At 42.6% G+C, this 12,628-nt stretch overlaps 1 protein-coding gene across 2 annotated transcripts in view; it reads left to right on the top strand.

The window, feature by feature from the left end:
* The window catches only part of PLRG1 (pleiotropic regulator 1), a 126,850-nt gene that overhangs the window by 32,507 nt on the left and 81,715 nt on the right, over nt 1-12,628 (top strand). The window contains exons 4-6 of one of the 2 annotated variants that reach the window (XM_029611979.1): nt 238-291; nt 1,567-1,660; nt 12,160-12,250. In XM_029611979.1, coding sequence (XP_029467839.1) covers nt 238-291; nt 1,567-1,660; nt 12,160-12,250 — 239 coding nt within the window. Of the gene's footprint in view, nt 1-237; nt 292-1,566; nt 1,661-12,156; nt 12,251-12,628 lie in introns of both variants that reach the window. The other variant, XM_029611894.1, reaches the window with a different exon arrangement.

The raw sequence follows: 12,628 nt of genomic DNA, 5'->3' as shown, positions 1-12,628 counted from the left end.
CTTTAATCTGTAATTTTCTGCAAACAGAAATTCTGCTATGGTAAGAAATTACAGAGGGCAGAATGCCCTTCACCAAGAGCAGGCAGCAATAAGAGGAAAAATTCAGAGCAGTTTGCGTGAGAGGAAGGAGCACTGTTCTGGCCAGAGCTGTCATTTTAGTTATCCATCTTTGATTCAGTGTGAGCGTTCCAGAGGGTTTCCCTTTTCTTTACTGATAACTGTTGCATTTTTGCTTAGGACATGAATCTGACTATGTGGTGACTGGCACACATCCATATCCATCTGGCCCAGGTGAGTGGAGCTTTCCTGATTTTTATATTTCCATTACAGATGTTCCTAGTAATTTCTCAAGGATATGTTAGAAAGCAAGTCTGTGTTTCCTCTGGTATATAATTAGAGAGAGAGAGGCATATATTCCAGTGTCTTCAGACTTTTCCCACCTGCTTCCTCCACAATTCCTCCACACTTGATACATGTGAAATAGTAGGGAGTTCTCACTGTATTTTTCATCTTTGATTTCATATTAGTTAATATTTGTTATGCCTACATACCGTGTTTCCCCGAAAATAAGACAGTGTCTTATATTAATTTTTGCTACCAAAGATGCACTAGGCCTTATTTTCAGGGGATGTCTTATTTTTCCATGAAGAAGAATTCACATATATTGTTGAACAAAAAAATGAACATTTATTATATTCTGAATAGTTGTCTGATTATGCTGGTTTGTGATGACAACTAACTGTGAATCCTGCAGGGTAAAAAAATCACAGCTGCATGCTCTGGTGTTCTGTGCGACGGGCATGCTCCCAAATAAAAACTTTGCTAGGTCTTACTTTCGGGGGAGGTCTTATATTTAGCAATTCAGCAAAACCTCTACTGGGTCTTATTTTCGGGGGATGTCTTATTTTCGGGGAAACAGGGTATATAGCATGCATGAAAATAAGATTCACAATCGTAGTGCCAGAGTCTCCCCAATCTAGTCACTAGTAACCTGGCATTCTGCTACCTCTAAAACTGCTAGCGTCAGCCCATCATACAGGCATCCACAGAGCAGAAGAAAGCACTGCCCACAGGGCTGCTGGGCCTAAGGTTGGCTTAAAATAGCAGTACCAACTTGAATCTTAACGATAACGTGCCTGTTTCTTGACTTTCTTACTTCCCTCTTTGCTTTTACTCCTAGACCTCCCTTCTTCATTTTCCTTATATATTATGCTTCCTGTATTTTTTCACATTTAAAAAAAAAAGTATGCATCTTTTATTGCGGTCACATCTCTTTTATTTCTGCATCTCCTGTGTCCATGCTTGAGGGACGAGTGCTATATTCTTGCTTTCTCTTTGTCATTGTGACCATAGCATTCTGCCCTGCAGCTCCCTAGATTTACTTAGCTTCATAGTGAGGAATGGATAGGGGTGACTCAGTTGGAACTTTCAGAAACTTTCAATTTTCTCAGAAACAAAATAAAAATCAGAAAGAGAAATTTCCTGACAGTTGTATTTTCTGAAATCTGTGTTGCTAGTGCTGCTGCTTTCACATTTCTCTTGCATTTCTGTTCTTGCTTTCACCAGGTGTGGCTCTGACAGCGGATACTCAGATCCAGAGAATGCCGAGCGAGTCGGCTGCACAGTCTTTGGCTTTGGCATTGCCTGCGTCCCAATCCAGGTACAGAAAGATCCCCTACTTTCACGTTCCATACAAATGAGAGAAGTTCCAGGGATTCTGTAAAGTATGTGTCTCACAGATTACCACCTTAGCTTTACATTTGATGTCTTTTTCTAGATTTGTGTTTAAAAAAAAAAAAAAAGACAAGTGATGCCACCTGCAAAGAAAGTCTGCCATTTTTAGGTCAAAGTTAGCTCTGCAGCTTGTGAAGTCCTTCTTCCTGTGCTCTGTGATACCTTGAGCTTGTGCTGAGTTAGACCCTTACTTGAGCCTACAGTCGGATAAGAACATAAGAAATTGCCATGCTGGGTCAGACCAAGGGTCCATCAAGCCCTGCATCCTGTTTCCAATAGAGGCCAAAACCAGGCCACAAGAACCTGGCAATTACCCAAACACTAAGAAGATCCCATGCTACTGATGCAATTAATAGCAGTGGCTTTTCCCTAAGTAAAATTGATTAATAGCCATTAATGGACTGGATAACCGGATTACAGATTACACACAGTCACCCAGAAAACAACTGTAGCCTTCTCCTGCTTCATCACTTCATGGGCTCATGTTCTTGCTGGAGACAGCAGGCAGTAAGGCATTACAAGGAAGCTTGACCAATAGGACTGAACAGTAGAGGAGCCTCATAGAGCACCAGTTGCTTTTGATTCAAACATTCATCAGCTGCATGGATGAAATATGAGTGAGGGCAACTCTTTACCCATTCTGTTAGAAGCTGGCAAGCATCGTTACTAAATGCAAAGAGAATCATACGTGTACGGGCTGGTCTTTTAGAACAGGGGCTCTCAGTGCTGCTCCTAGAGGGCTTCAGCAAGGTCTAGTCCAAGCTGTACAGATTAATCTTGTTGTTTGCCCAAAGGTATGCAGATGCATCTAATGAATATTCATCATGGATGTCCTGAAAACCAGAAATGTTTGTGGCCCTCGCTGAGAGCACTTGCTATAAAAGTCCACGTCCATCTCCCAGTTAGAGAGGGTATTTTTATTTTTTTTTATTGACAATTTTTATTAAATAAACATGTTCAACAAACAGTGTCAACTGATCATATTATTACATGGGGAAGCACCAATTTTAGGTTTCATATTTAGGAATTCTAATAGACAGATACATACAATTGATTCTGCACATCCAGAATCTACCTCCCCATGAACGCTTTTCTCCCCGCACATGAAACCTATCCCTCACCCCCCTTCCCGCCCCTACGTTGCCCCTTCCCAGCACCCCATGCCAATCTCAAGTAGGATTACTAGAGAGGGTATTTCTAAGTCATTTTTTAACATCCCTTTTACTCTTGTTTCCCTGCATCCCTGTGACCAGCCCTGAAGTGTGTATCAGATGACATCGCAGAACAATATCTGATTGGATCATGTAGTGCATGTTGTTTGTTGTTTAGAAGGGGTAGGAGTTGCCAGGTTAACCCAATTTAGCAGATATATGGAAGGCAAGATAGTCCAAAACTATCCCTAAAGATACAAGTAGAAAGTTTGTTCCGTTCCAGCAGATAGAGCGTGGTGAAAAAGGCAAGGAAAGAGGAGGCACAGAACAGGGCCTTGATGTGAGATCGTCAGGGCAGTGCTGCTGCATACCAGTAGATGGTGCTGACGGGCTAGAAGACTTACTACCTAGCCTGACATTGCAATGCAGTGTAATATCAGGTAAATTACTCCCTGATTAGTTATACTAACTACTCACGTGAATTTTTTTCAATGTTTCTGTTATTTTTGGTTTAGAAACACATCGTGTGAGTGTTTGTGTGTGAATATATAATACACGTATGCATATGTCTACATACTTGTGTATATATATGTATGTGTATATTTATTTAATTAGGAGTTTTATATACCGTCATCCCAAAAGAAGTTCCCAATGGTTTACAAAATCTGCATTCATGTTCATGGTCAACATTCACATACTGGGACAGCGTTCATATTCTGGGTCAACACAATAGCAAATGCTTATTCTAGTTCATATTCATACATTTTCTAGTTCAGCACAAAGCAAATAAATAATCTAAGTCATATTCATACATTTCTCTCTGTTCAAAGGTATGTGTGTATATATATATATATATATATGTATACATATAGATGTAGATATATAGATATAACAGTAACAAAGTTGGTAACTTTGTTTGAAGGGAATAGTTAATGCAAAAGAATGTATGCTATTGGCCTTGTGCAGGGTAGAAAATGGAAGCATTCAATATTTGAGTTGGCCATACTGTTTGGTTTGGCTAAATAGTTTAACCAAGAAGTATGTGATGAAAAGCTTGTTGAGCTAATAGTGTAATGTAAAAAAAAAAAATCAAAACAAATAAATTGGGCTTTCACAATAAAACAATTGTTTCATATTAAATGCTGGAATCCTTAAAAAAAATTATCATGTTTTCACTTACAATAGCTATGCTGCTAATTGCCTAGATATTAAGCATAACAATGTATTTGTGAGTAAATAGAAAAAGTAGCTGTTTGGTACAGTCCTGTACTCTTTTACTGGAGTTATTGGAAGCCTGTTAATCAGGATAGTGTAGTGCTGTAATAGTTGTTACTGTCTTAATTTAGTCAGTAACAACTCCAACCAGCTTAATAGTTCAGTGACACTGGAGCCATATCCCTGAGGTACTTTAGTGCCTGGAAGGGAGTGCATTACTTTGATGGTTACTAGTAACAGAACTTTATCACAAGTGGGTTTATTCTGGAACCCAAATTTTGTGCAAAAAAAAAAAAGTTTAGAACGTAAAAACTGCCATATTGGATTAGATCAAAGGTCCATCAAGTCCAATATCCTGTTTCCAACAGTGGCTAATCCAGGTCACAAGTGCCTGGCAAGATCCCATTCAGTAGATAGATCGCATGTTACATACACCCAGAGATAAGCAGTGGCTTTCTCCAAGTCTACCTGATTAATAACGATATAACTGCTATAATTAGAAATTTAAGTCAGCAGGTTTTTATCTTACTGATTTTTGTAGCACTTAGTCCTTTAAGAACCATGACCATCACAGGTTTTCAGGGGACCTGGATATGTGTATGAATGTATCTGTGGATAACCTGAAAATCTGACTGGTTTGCAGGCGATTAAGTTCTACTGGATGTGTCTCTGGGGGCGGAGTCCCTTCAGGACCTTTTGAATCTGGAGGTGTTGCTGGTGACCGATGGGGACGATCCCAAGGTGGTACAAATTTTGCAGGGAGGAGTTGTGGCCCTTGATTCCACATGTGCTTAAACAGCTAGGCATCAAACTTCCTCAGGTGGAGTTGGACTAGGAAGGGATGTACCCCGTCACGGTCAACTTGAAAGGTCCAGCGAAGTCTTTTCCCTTTCACAATTTGGTAAAGCATCTGGTCTTCAGGGAGTGGGACGCTCCTGAGATTGTGGCAAAGTTGTACCTGTTACCGGAGGAGCACTCTATCTTTTGATGCTTCCAAAGGTAGACACTTCGTCTTGGCGGTGACCAAGAAAACTACCATTCCAGTGACAGTCTGCCGCGCTGAAAGAAGTGCAGGACTAGAAGCTGGAAGTTCACCTCAAGAGGATTTTTGAGGTTTCTGCTTTGGGTATCTGGGCTACAGTATGCAACAGTTTTATGCAGACAGCTTGTTTGCACTGGGTTCAGCAATTGCAGGCAAAGGAGACTTTGTCATTGTCCTTCACGAAGCAGACGGAGCACTTGGAGGCAGCAGTGGCCTATATGGCAGATGCTTGACTCAGTTAGGACGTCCTCCAGAGTTATGATGTCAGCGGTTATGGCCAGGCGGCTGCACTGGTTAACAAACTGGTCTGCAGATGTTTGGTCAAAGTCTGTTAGAGCCCTCCTGTTCAAAGGTATGTTTGGGGAGGATTTAGGGCAGCTGGTGAAGCATTTGGGAGATTCCAAGAGTCATAAATTGCCAGAGGACAAGACAAAGGTGAGAGAGAAATCTTTTCCCATCCATTCATGTTTTAGATACTATAGATGATATCGGCAGAACAGAGGCCCTTCGGCAGTACAGAAACAAAGCTCGGGCAGGACCCAGTCCTTTCGATGTGGGCAGAAGCCGAACTGAGATACCCCTAGTCAAGGACCCAGGGGAGCTTAGTCTTCACAATGAAACAAGGCTGGTCCACGCTTGTCTTCCAGCTGTAGGGGGTGGTTGGCCCACTTTTATGAGAACTGGATTGGAATCACAGCAGACTAGTGAGTCTTGGGAGTAATAAAATGATGGGTACATGTTAGAATTTGTGCGCCTGGTGTAGAAAGCTTCATCATCTCCTCTTGTGCTACTCACACGAAACATATAGCGGTTCACAACATGGTAGACCACTTGCAACAGCTAAGAGCGATGGTGCCAGTTCCCCGAGAAGAATGGAGAAAAGGTTGGCATTCCATTTATTTCGTGGTCCCAAAAAAGGAAGGGACATTTCAGTCTAATTTTGGATTTAAAGAAGGTCACTGCAGCCCTCAAGGTATCACAGTTTTGTATGGAAAACACATTTGGTATAGTGACAGTTCACAAGGGAGAGTTCTTGGCATCACTAGTCCTCACAGAGGCATACCTACATATCCCAATCAGGCAGGAGTACCAGAAGTTCCTGTAATTTATGATTCTGGGAGACCATTTTCACTTTTGTGCCCTTCCTTTCGGTTTGGCGACAGCGCTGTTTATGTTCACCAAAGTGATGGTGGTGGCAGTAGCCCTTTGGAAGGATTACTGGTGCACCCATATCTGGACGACTGGCTCATTCTGGCAAAGTTGGCAGACCTCTGTCAGCTGTGGGTCCTAGAGAGTGTTGAGGACTCTGGGCTGGGTGGTGAACTTAGTGAAGAAAACAATGAAACAAAGAACTGTGGCACTCGTCTTATCAATCAAAACCCAAATCAAAAAAAGACAAAGTAGAATGAAATTCAAATGCTGTGCAGACCACAGGTATAATCAAAAAATCAATTTTTAAATGATACCGCATCAGCAAGCCAGACAACGGCAGTGAAAAACACTTGCCGTCCGGACTACTCGTCACTTGCGGTTAGATGTTATAAAGTATGTTTTTTAAGTATGGTACAGTCTTAGAATATCAGCTGGTCCCTGAGAGTTAACTTCAAAAGGTAAATCCCCCGACAGCGGCCAGTGTTTCGCGATACAAAGATCGCTTCTTCAGGAGTGCTTCATAAATTGCTGGAAAGGGTGCTTCTGTGTGGACTTGTACGTCTCAAACACTGTTGCAATCAGAACGGGATTGCAACAGTGTTTGAGACGTACAAGTCCACACAGAAGCACCTTTCCAGCAATTTATGAAGCACTCCTGAAGAAGCGATCTTTGTATCGCAAAACACCGGCCGCTGTCGGGGGATTTACCTTTTGAAGTTAACTCTCAGGGACCAGCTAATATTCTAAGACTGTACCATACTTAAAAAAACATACTTTATAACATCTAACCGGAAGTGACGAGTAGTCCGGACGGCAAGTGTTTTTCACTGCCGTTGTCTGGCTTGCTGATGCGGTATCATTTAAAAATTGATTTTTTGATTATACCTGTGGTCTGCACAGCATTTGAATTTCATTCTACTTTGTCTTTTTTTGATTTGAACTTAGTGAAGAGCCATCTAATGCCATCCCAATCCCTAGAGGCCCGATTTCAGCATAAGAACATAAGAAATTGCCATGCTGGGTCAGACCAAGGGTCCATCAAGCCCAGCATCCTGTTTTCAACAGAGGCCAAACCAGGCCACAAGAACCTGGCAATTACCCAAACACCTAGAAGATCCCATGCTACTGATGCAATTAATAGCAGTGGCTATTCCCTAAGTAAACTTGATTAATAGCAGTTAATGGACTTCTCTTCCAAGAACTTATCCAAACCTTTTTTGAACCCAGCTACACTAACTGCACTAACCACCTCCTCTGGCAACAAATTCCAGAGATTTATTGTGCGTTGTGTGAAAAAGAATTTTCTCCGATTAGTCTTAAATGTGCTACTTGCTAACTTCATGGAGTGCCCCCTAGTCCTTCTATTATTCGAAAGTGTAAATAACCGAGTCACATCTACTCGTTCAAGACCTCTCATGATCTTAAAGACCTCTATTATATCCCCCCCTCAGCCGTCTCTTCTCCAAGCTGAAAAGCCCTAACCTCTTCAGCCTTTCCTCATAGGGGAGCTGTTCCATCCCCTTTATCATTTTGGTTGCCCTTCTCTGTACCTTCACCATTGCAACTATATCTTTTTTGAGATACGGCGACCAGAATTGTACTCAGTATTCAAGGTGTGGTCTCACCATGGAGCGATATAGAGGCATTATGACATTTTCCATTTTATTAACCATTCCCTTCCTAATAATTCCTAACATTCTATTTGCTTTTTTGACTGCTGCAGCACACTGAGCCGACGATTTCAATGTATTATCTACTATGACGCCTAGATCTCTTTCTTGGGTGGTAGCTCCTAATATGGAACCTAACATCGTGTAACTACAGCAAGGGTTATTTTTCCCTATATGCAACATCTTGCACTTTACCACATTAAATTTCATCTGCCATTTGGATGCCCAATCTTCCAGTCTTGCAAGGTCCTCCTGTAATGTATCACAGTCTGCTTGTGATTTAACTACTCTGAATAATTTTGTATCATCCGCAAATTTGGTAACGTCACTCATCGTATTCCTTTCCAGATCATTGATATATATATTGAAAGGCACTGGTCCAAGTACAGATCCCTGAGGCACTCCACTGATTACCCCTTTCCACTGAGAAAATTGACCATTTAGTCCTACTCTCTGTTTACTGTCTTTTAACCTGTTTGTAATCCACGAAAGGACATTGCCTCCTATCCCATGACTTTTTAGTTTTCGTAGAAGCCTCTCATGAGGGACTTTGTCAAACGCCTTCTGAAAATCCAAATACACTACATCTACCGGTTCACCTTTATCCACATGTTTATTAACCCCTTCAAAAAAATGAAGCAGGTTTGTTAGGCAAGACTTCCCTTGGGTAAATCCATGTTGACTGTGTCCCATTAAATCATGTTTTTCTATATGCTCTACAATTTTGATCTTGAGGATAGTTTCCACTATTTTTCCCGGCACTGAAGTTAGGCTCACTGGTCTATAGTTACCTGGATCACCCCTGGAGCCTTTTTTAAATATTGGGGTTACATTGGCCACCCTCCAGTCTTCAGGTACAATGGATGATTTTAATGATAGGTTACAAATTTTAACTAATAGGTCAGAAATTTCATTTTTGAGTTCCTTTAGTACCCTAGGATGCATACCATCCGGTCCAGGTGACTTGCTACTCTTTAGTTTGTCAATCTGGCCTACTACATCTTCCAGGTTGATAGTGATTTCGTTCAGTTTGTCTGACTCATCACCCCTGAAAACCAGCTCCGGAACTGGTATCTCCCCAACATCCTCACTAGTAAACACGGAAGCAAAGAATTCATTTAGTCTTTCTGCAATGGCCTTATCTTCCCTAAGAGCCCCTTTAACCCCTCGGTCATCTAATGGTCCAACCGACTCCCTCACAGGTTTCTTGCTTTGGATATATTTAAAAAAGTTTTTATTATGTGTTTTTGCCTCTATGGCCAACTTCATTTCAAATTCTCTCGTCGCTTGTTTTATCAATGTTTTACACTTAACTTGACAATGCTTATGTTTTATCCTATTTTCTTCAGATGGATCCTTCTTCCAATTTTTGAAGGATGATTTTTTGGCAAGGTTTTTCTCATGGAGGATGGAATGGTGAAGCTGCAGAGTCAGATTTACCACCTGTTGCGACTCAAGTTGCCCAGAATTTGAGATTATTTGCAGGTCTTGGGGTCTATAACATTGATGCTAGATCTAATTCCCTGGGCATTTGTGCATATGTGGCCCCTTCAAAGAGTGTTCCTCTCCCATTGGATCCTGTTATTGGAGGAATTTCAAATACCTTTTCTCCTGCGGGGGGGGGGGCGGGGGAGTCCAGGTCCAGTTTTTTGTGGTGACTTGGGTCAATCTGAAACGGGGGATGGAATTGGAAATCCCAGATTGGGTGATAAATATCACCGCTGTCGCTGGGAAGCAGTGTGTCAGAGCCAGGCCATATAGGATCAATGGTCAAAGGAAGAGTCATTGTGGTCTATCAGTCAGAGACAAGAGCTGTGTGCTTAACCTTGTTTTCTTTTCTGCCATGAGTACAAGGTTGAGCAGTGCTAGTTCTATCAGACAATGCAACGACAATGGTTTATATCAACTGACAAGGAGAGACCAAAAGTCGGATGGTTTCTCAGTAGGCTCAGTTGTTGGTTCACTGTGTGAGATAGTTGGTTCACCATCTCACATAGCTGGTGTACATCGTGCTGGCGGATTTCCTCAGTAGGCAAAATTTGGACCCCGGAGTATGGGAGCTGCTGTTTGGGCCATGTGGTGAATGCTTTGCTTGGACTTGTTGGCATCGAACAAAATGCCAAGGCGGTGCACTTTTACAGTTGTAAGCGAGGACACGGAGCAGAAGGAATCAATGCTCTGGTGCTACTGAGGCCACCAGAGATTCTTTTTTGTCTTCTCCCATGACCGTTGCTGAACAGGGTGTTATGATGCAGAGTGGCACCTAGGCGAAGTGATTTTTGTGGCTCCAGAATGGTCTTGTTGACTATGGTTCACGGACCTAGTAAACTTGGCGGTGAACAGTCCGTTAAGGTTTTGTTACCTTCTGAGTCAGTTGCGCCAGGATCCCTTATTTGTGGATCAGATGGATCACTTCTGTGTCGTGGCTTTGTTTTTGAGAGGAACTACTTGAGATAGAAGGGATATTCCAAAGATGTCATTGCCACTTTACTGCAGGCTGGACAGCTGTCAATATCATTGGCTTATGTTAAGGTTAGGATTTTTGAGGCTTGGTGAGTTGAACAGGGCATGCAGCCTACTCAGGCTTCAATTTCCCATACCTTGACCTTTTTACAACAAGGTCTAATTGAGGGGTCTAGCCTATAATTCCCTTTGGGTACAGGTGGCAGTTTTAGGTTGTGCAGGAGTGTCCCTGGCCTCGCATGTGACTGTGATTCATTTTCTTTAAGGGGCAAAACACTTGCGGCTCCCAATGCGGAAGGTGTGTCCCTCGTGGAATCTTAATATGGTGATGGGGTGTTGTGTGATGCTCCGTTTGAGCCATTGCGGAGGACGACTCTTAAATGATTTAACCTTGAAAGTGGTTTGTTTGGTGGAAATTTGTGTGGCCAGAAGAACTTTAGAGTGTCAGGTGTTGTCTTGTAGAAATCCCTTTCTTCAGTTTACAGAGAATGGGGTGTCCTTGCACACAGTGCCCTCATTTTCCCGTCGATAAGCAGGCTATATTAGCCATGCTGTCTGGGGATGTCCCCGGGCCACGGAGAATCTCTCAACAGATACAGAGCTGTGCCTGCATGACTCTCTTCAGTTAATACAAAGCATACATATGCAGCAAGCAGAGAAGAAATACCAGGTAGAGGTAGAATGAGTAAAGGGCTGTCCAGGGAGGAGGGCGGAAACGCATGGCTAATTCATCCTGCTATCTACGGAATACACTGTTTACGGTAAGCAAACTTGCTTTTTTTCCCCCGTTGATACGCAGGCTGAATAAGCTATGCTGTCTGGGAGTCCCCAGCTAATGGTTTCTAGAGAACACTTTTCCGCCAGAGTCCAAACGCCGATTCGAGGCTGAGAGGATTGGTGTGCGAAAGAACCCGCCTAGAGTGGTGGACGGCTTACGTTTGAGTAGCGTACCACAGTATTGCCTCTCCCATCGCTGCGTCTGTCTCGTTGAGGGGAGTTGAGGGTCTCAGTTACTGTTATAGTTATTCTCATCTTGACTTTGGTACAGGTCATACTGAGGGACTGCAGGAGACACACACTAGGTTAAGCAGCAGTGTCAGTAAAGCTTTTTTTCTGTCTCTCTCTGCTGGCAGAGAGGCAAAACCCAGGAGTCTGGACTGAACTGTGGTGGTCCAGGAAGAACCAATTTTCCTTTTTAGCCCTTCATTTCCACCCACCCCATGCTCATTATGAACACCACCTCAACTCTGTCCCATTCCTGCCGCTCTTAGTAAATCAGTTGGCCTTCCACCCTCTGCCAGTGCCTTATTGAAGCTGCTGTCTGGCTCCTCTGCCTGCCTGCTCTGCTTCTACATTCTCTCTGTGATTCCATGGAACGTGGGTGCCCTGAACATCTGTGTTGCAGAGATTTCTTTTAGCAGAGGGATATGCCAAAAGACATATTTGATATAAATGCCATTTAATGACTCGTAGGCCTAATTCACCTGGTAACTTGCATATAGTCCTAAAACAATAAGGGGCATCCATTTTTCATTTAAGCAGTCTTCCATTCATAACTATTAATTGTCTCATAACTTACTTAGGGGTGGTAGTGGCATTCAGTAAATGTAAAAGTTCCACATGCCAGGACAGCGGTTCTATCTTTTCTGAATACAGTCACCGTAAAGTGAAACAGACCATGGTTTGGTATGTGAGAAGATGTAAAGTTGCTCTTTCTTTCCTTTGTAAGCAGATTAGATGCTCAGCGTACTGCGGCCAGCGTGGGGGAGATCTACAGACATGCTGGGATTTCTGAACGTTCACAGCCTCCAGGGCTCTCACTGGTAAGCTTCTTGCAAACAGAAAGTGCCCTCAGGTTTACACTGAGTTCATTTCTATTTCTTAGAACAGAAGAACATACTGGGTCAGACCAAAGGTGCATCAAGCCCAGCATCTTCTCTCCACCAGTGACCAATCCAGGTCACAAGTACCTGGCAAGATCCCAAGGGGTAGATAGATTCCATGCTGCTTAGACCAAGAATAAGCAGTGGATTTCTGCAACTATGCCTTAATAATTGTTAATGAACTTTTCCTCCAGGAACTTGTCCAAACCTTTCTTAAATGCAGCTATACAGTTCTTAACTGTAAAGCCTTTTACTGTACAGCTTTTATACTGCTTGTTTCACAGAAACTTTCAAAGTTCCCTCATCCAAAGCAGCTAA

Source organism: Rhinatrema bivittatum, chromosome 1, assembly GCF_901001135.1.
Source record: "Rhinatrema bivittatum chromosome 1, aRhiBiv1.1, whole genome shotgun sequence".
NCBI lineage: Eukaryota > Metazoa > Chordata > Amphibia > Gymnophiona > Rhinatrematidae > Rhinatrema > Rhinatrema bivittatum.
This window is presented reverse-complemented; position numbering and strand designations above follow the sequence as displayed.